At 38.3% G+C, this 6,467-nt stretch overlaps 1 protein-coding gene across 1 annotated transcript; it reads left to right on the forward strand.

Annotated features, from left to right (window-relative positions):
• Positions 1 to 5,843: 5,843 nt before the first annotated feature.
• On the forward strand, positions 5,844 to 6,440 carry LOC106476911 (adhesive plaque matrix protein-like; the record flags this gene model as incomplete). The annotated part of the gene is made up of 1 exon (XM_013937527.1): positions 5,844 to 6,440. A coding segment is annotated over one exon (597 nt), but the record flags the coding sequence as incomplete, so codon positions are not given.
• Positions 6,441 to 6,467: the final 27 nt, after the last annotated feature.

Below are 6,467 nucleotides of genomic sequence, written 5' to 3' on the forward strand. Positions count from 1 at the left end.
ATATTTTGCGTTACTGCAGGTTATAGCATTGTGGCAGGGTAAGTCGCCTTGATAAAATAATGAGTAATCGAAATAGCCTCTACATTATTACCCTGTAGTAGGCTGACCAGGCTGGATATTCGTGTTTTCTTTGTTATTGTTTTATATGTTATTATTACTGCCACCTGGTGTTCCTACGTCAAAACTACTTTTTCATTTCCTACGAGTTTTCGAAGCGTAAAATATAAAATGTCGCATAAATCAAAGTTTATTTATAAATAAAACACTGTAATTTCTTGCACGTCAAGCCTGGGTCGTTGTTGTTCGCAACCTGGTTCTATCTAGACCTCTTCCGCCCTTCTTTTCAGGACCATGTCCATGAATATCATACTATAGAATTTAGTGTTAATTTGTCGTTATACACTCGTAAACAATTCCATTGACAAATCGTCACTTTTTCACCTGATTAAATTATCAGAAGTTTATATAAAATGGTGTTTTATGTCAGATACGCGTTTAATCTAAGCGATAATTTTTATGTCTAGCATAGGTGGACATTTTCTTATGATACATATTGAGTGGTGAAAGATACTTAGGACTATCATCATCATGGATGATATAATGATCCACGATCGTCATCGCGTATGATATCATTTATGGAAGTTAGTGAATCATTCTTGTACAGATTTTTATCAAAATTCTTGAACGAGCGATCTAGAAGTCTGTCATGGATTGGTTGTATGTGTACATACTTGTGCAAGAATTTAGAATTTCTGGTTCTGGTTACTCTATGAGCTTAAGTAATTTGTTTGTATTTGACGGTGCTACATTACTCCATACTAGACTGGTATATTCGGTTAGTGGATGTATATACTGTTTGCAGATTTTGACGTTGTTTCCTGGTGATGTACCGTTATTCTGACGATGTTTCCTAGTGATGTACCGTTATTTTAACGTTGTTTCCTAGTGATGTACCGTTATTTTAACGTTGTTTCCTGGTGATGTACCGTTATTTTGACCTACTGTTTGCAGATTTTGACGGTGTTTCCTGGTGATGTACCGTTATTTTGACCTACTGTTTGTAGATTTTGACGGTGTTTCCTGGTCAAAATAACGGTACATCACCATACAGTCTTGTGGAATAGCTGGATCGTTACCATATTTGATTTGTAAATTGGCTAATATGACTTCTCCATGTTAATTTTGAATTGTGTGTTAATTCACGTGTTATTTGTTACATGTTCTAAGGACGGGAGGAGCTGAGCGGGGATTATTTAGGTGGTGAAGAACGTTACAAGTGAACATTTTTTTTTATCGATAACCACTCCCAACGAAGCTGTTTCTGAAATCCATTCAAGGAATATATTCATATTACATTTTAATTCCTGCGTGACGTTATGAAATAGTATTAATTTTTTTTTCAGCGGGTATTAGATAAAAAGGACCACCACATACAAGGACAAAATGCCAACATATAAAGTCAACAGAGGTGTTTTACAAACGAATCCCTAATAGCATATTTACTGCCCTCCTTATGAGAGCGCAGACTCAGGAAAATATTCACTAATATCATTCTGACAGCATATTTTTTCAGGAAGTTTTCTTTTCGTAAATCTTAGAACACATACCCAGCAAAATGTTGTCGATCTTCTTAAATCATATCCCCCCCCCCTCCACACACACCAAAAAAACAACAAAAAAACAACAACTCTAAGTTGGTTGATCTGAGGAAAATGTTTAGTGATGTCGTCTTGAGAGCAGACATACAGGGGCATTTCAGATGTTGCTACCCTGACAACGTATGATTTGGGAAAATGTTAGTTATTGACGTTCAGTAATATATATACAGAAACCTTGGCCTGTTTTCGCTCTTAAAATGTGCTACATTTTAGACGGAGTCGTCTGTAATGAGTTTAATGGGGATTATTTATCAGCATCGAACACGTATTCAAACACTTTAATTTTAATCAATGATAACCTAAACCAATCAACAAATCATTTCTAAGTTTTTAGTTAATTTGGAGATGTAGAAAAAAGGGGAGTTTATTCTTCATGAATAGAATACTTGGCACTTTTTATTTTTTCATGCAAGGCCATTCAATGGTTGATAATTTTCGTGTTTTTTTTTCACAAGTTAATCCTCAGTGACAGGTACATTTTTTCAACTGAAAGTTATATTCTCAAGAGTACATAAGGTGCGTTTCACAGCGTTGTTTCTAAACATTCCGAAAATCGATGCCCTAACTCACCGTACTTCAGCTTGCAACAATCTCGAATTTTGTAGATTTGTTTAGTAAAACATTCTAGAGATCGATAAAACATCTGATTAAATTTATATTGCTTTTGAAATTAATTAAATTTCACACTTATAGAAGTTTATTATACGAAATTTAAGGCCTCTAAAATGAATGTCGAATTTCAGGTTAACGATTTCTATTGAAGTAAATTTTCAATTTCAGGCTAAGGATTTTTATTGAAGTAAATTTTCAATTTCAGGTTAAGGATTTTTATTGAAATGAATTAAATTTCACACTTATAGAAGTTTATTAAACGAAATTTAAGGCCTCTAAGATGAATATCGAATTTCAGGTTAACGATTTCTATTGAAGTAAATTTTCAATTTCAGGTTAATGGGCTTCGATAAAATATAAAATCAATAAGTTGTATATTTTTCAGGCCTAAAAGTACCGTTTCGTAAAGCTGCTCCAAATGATAAGTGATGTAACTCCAGCCCCCAACCCCCAGCCTATAAAATCCAAACTTGGACTACTCTCATACTTAAAGTGGGTTACATTTTATGGGGATTCGTTTGTAATATCCTTAATGGGGATTATTTATCAGCAGCAACTGTACATTAAAACGCTTTCCATTTTCCCTTTAATTTTAAGCGGTGACAACTTAGTAATTTTTAAAACAATTATAATGCTGTCTTAACGACAACCTTCACGTTTGTTTTATTGATTAGCTGTTGCAGTTATTGGAATACATTTCTTAATCATGACGAACAACGAAAACATTCTTCTAAAGATGCATAATGAAATAAAAGAGTTTTATATATTCATTCTGTTGGAAGATAAAATTTTGATTTGGCTTTTATTTCTTTCCAAAAAGTCAATTTTCACCGACTTTCTAAACGGTGGATTCAAATAGTCGTGGATAAATACTGTTTCCGAGATTCTATGAAATTCAAGCTTCATTTTCTTTTTGTGCAGTATCAGATAACCTTTCTTTTAAAATGAAATTATTTGGACCACAAACAAACAATTGTTCTGTAGGAATCATTTTGAAAAGGGGAAGAGCGCGATTTTCTCGGGGGGTGGGGGGGTAGCGGCATTATTTACACTAACTCTGGGGACGCATAATTTCAATATAGAAATGAAAGGTATGTGTATTAAGGTAATTATAAAACCAAAAACGTAAGATTACTTTGATGCTCATGAAATAAATTACCAGAATATTGTTTAAAGTGGTCGAGAATTCTAGCTTGTACAATATAATTAATTATCGTAAAATGTATTTATTGATATCAATAAAAACTAATTAGCTAATGTACATAAAAATAATATTTTCCAGTTCCACCTTTCGTGGATGTAACTGGGTAAATCGAGCGAATATTTTGTCCAAGTCCTGCTGAAAGTAATAATGGATATGGATCGTGGCTCCTCTGTAGTTATGGAGTCCGTGGTGTACACTGGCCGATCACTTTAGCGCTAGAGACGTTGAGCGTACATGCTAGCCTTAGCATGAAAAGATGCTAGGAAACCGCATCCAGGTTTTGATTGTACTTGCTGGTGTGTCTGGAGTAATCTCCTTGGGGCGTTACAGAATTCCTCATCGACAACAGCAGAGGAAGACACATCCAGATGGCGTGTTTCTTCCAGTTAATCTATGTTACACTCACTCTCCTTCAATACTGCAGGAACCAGATCAAGGAGACGGCTTGTTGTCTTCGATAGTCCTGGAGAGAAAAATTAACAAAATTTTCCTTAATATACTGTCATCGTCACCACAGTCATCCATGGTGAAAGTAATTAGAAACATTATTGTCCAACTTCAGAACACATGCAACCACCCCAACGAAACCGAACACATGTAACTACCCCAACGAAACCGAACAATACAACCACCCTAAACGAAACCGAACACATGTAACCACCCAACGAAACCGAACACATAAAACCACCCTAACGAAACCGAATACATACAAACCACCCAACGAAACCGAATACATGCAAACCACCCTAACAAAACCGAACACATACAACCACCCCAACGAAAACGAATACATGCAAACCACCCTAACGAAAACGAATACATACAAACCACCCAACGAAACCGAACAATACAACCACCCCAACAAAACCGAACAATACCACCACCCTAAACGAAACCGAACACATGCAACCACTCCAACGAAACCGAACACATGTAACCACCCCAACGAAACCGAACACATAAACCACCCAACGAAACCGAACAATACAACCACCCTAAACGAAACCGAACACATGTAACCACCCAACGAAACCGAACACATAAACCACCCTAACGAAACCGAATACATACAAACCACCCAACGAAACCGAATACATGCAAACCACCCTAACAAAACCGAACACATACAACCACCCCAACGAAAACGAATACATGCAAACCACCCAACGAAACCGAACACATGTAACCACCCTAACGAAACCGAATACATGCAAACCACCCTAACAAAACCGAACAATACCACCACCCTAAACGAAACCGAACACATGTAACTACCCCAACGAAACCGAACAATACAACCACCCTAAACGAAACCGAACACATGTAACCACCCAACGAAACCGAACGCATGTAACCACCCCAACGAAACTTGCAGTTTCATGTTAACATTCATTGTTCAACCAGTAATTAAATAAAAGTGTTGCATGAAATTTGCACGGACAAAAATTTTGCTCCATAGTTTAAATATCCGTAAACTGGAGATCACATGGTCAACATATGGATGACGTTGTTTGCGAGATAGTACTCCTCAACTCTGTGGATGCAGGGTTGCGGTGGTATCCCTGAATCAACCCTAATTGGAGAAAGCACTTTTCTGTTTCCGTACTTTTTACATTTGACGTCCAGCCAGCCCGGGAATCTCTTTAGAAACACCAACCGGAAGGAACGAGAATGTAGGTTATTACCGTGAATGCCGAATTCAATACCCCAGGTATGAACACATTTAACAAATCCCCATCACACTAAACATGCTCGCCCTTTCAGCCGTGGGGGCGTTATAAAGTGACGGTCAATCCCACTATTCGTTGGTAAAAGAGTAGCCCAAGAGTTGGCGGTGGGTGGTGATGACTAGCTGCCTTCCCTCTAGTCTTACACTGCTAAATTAGGGACGGCTAGCGCAGATAGCCCTCGTGTAGCTTTGCGCGAAATTCAAAACAAATAAACAAACAAACACATTTAACATGAAAACAAAAAATCTCAAAATTTAACCTCCGATTTTCCTTCTCGCGAATTCTGCCTTAGTAATTGGAATTACGTAACTGTTATAGGTTTGAAGTATTTTTATTCCAAATGAATAGACTTGTACTTCATAATAGTTACCTTTATAATTATTGAACAAACTATATACTAATAGTCTTACTTTTAAATAACTTATTTCTGAAGTTTGTTTGTTGACTTTCGCGAAAAGCCACACGAAGGCTATTTGCGTTAGCCGTCCCTAATTTTGAAGTGATAGACCAGAGGGAAGGCAGCCAGTAAATACCGCCTGCCGCAAGCTCTTGGACTACTCTTTATCAACGAATAGTGGGATTAACCGTCTGAAAGGGCGAGCAGAATTTGATGATTAAATTCGAACCCGCGATCCGTAGATTGAAAGTGAAGTGACCTATCCACCAGGCTATGCCAGGCATACTTATGAAGTGACCTATTCACCAGGCTATGCCAGGCATACTTATGAAGTGACCTATTCACCAGGCTATGCCAGGCATACTTGTGAAGTGACCTATCCACCAGGCTATGTTAGGCATACCTATGAAGTGACTTATCCACCAGGCTATGCCAGGCCTACCTGTGAAGTGACCTATCCACCAGGCTATGCCAGGCATACCTATGAAGTGACTTATCCACCAGGCTATGCCAGGCCTACCTGTGAAGTGACCTGTCCACCAGGCTATGCCAGGCCTACCTGTGAAGTGACCTGTCCACCAGGCTATGCCAGGCCTACCTGTGAAGTGACTTATCCACCAGGCTATGCCAGGCATACCTATGAAGTGACTTATCCACCAGGCTATGCCAGGCCTACCTGTGAAGTGACCTGTCCACCAGGCTATGCCAGGCATACCTATGAAGTGACTTATCCACCAGGCTATGCCAAGCCTACTTGTGAAGTGACTTATCCACCAGGCTATGCCAAGCCTACTTGTGAAGTGACTTATCCACCAGGCTATGCCAAGCCTACTTGTGAAGTGACTTATCTACCAGGCTATGCCAAG

This window comes from Limulus polyphemus, unplaced genomic scaffold, assembly GCF_000517525.1.
Source record: "Limulus polyphemus unplaced genomic scaffold, Limulus_polyphemus-2.1.2 Scaffold12063, whole genome shotgun sequence".
In the NCBI taxonomy this organism is placed as follows: domain Eukaryota; kingdom Metazoa; phylum Arthropoda; class Merostomata; order Xiphosura; family Limulidae; genus Limulus; species Limulus polyphemus.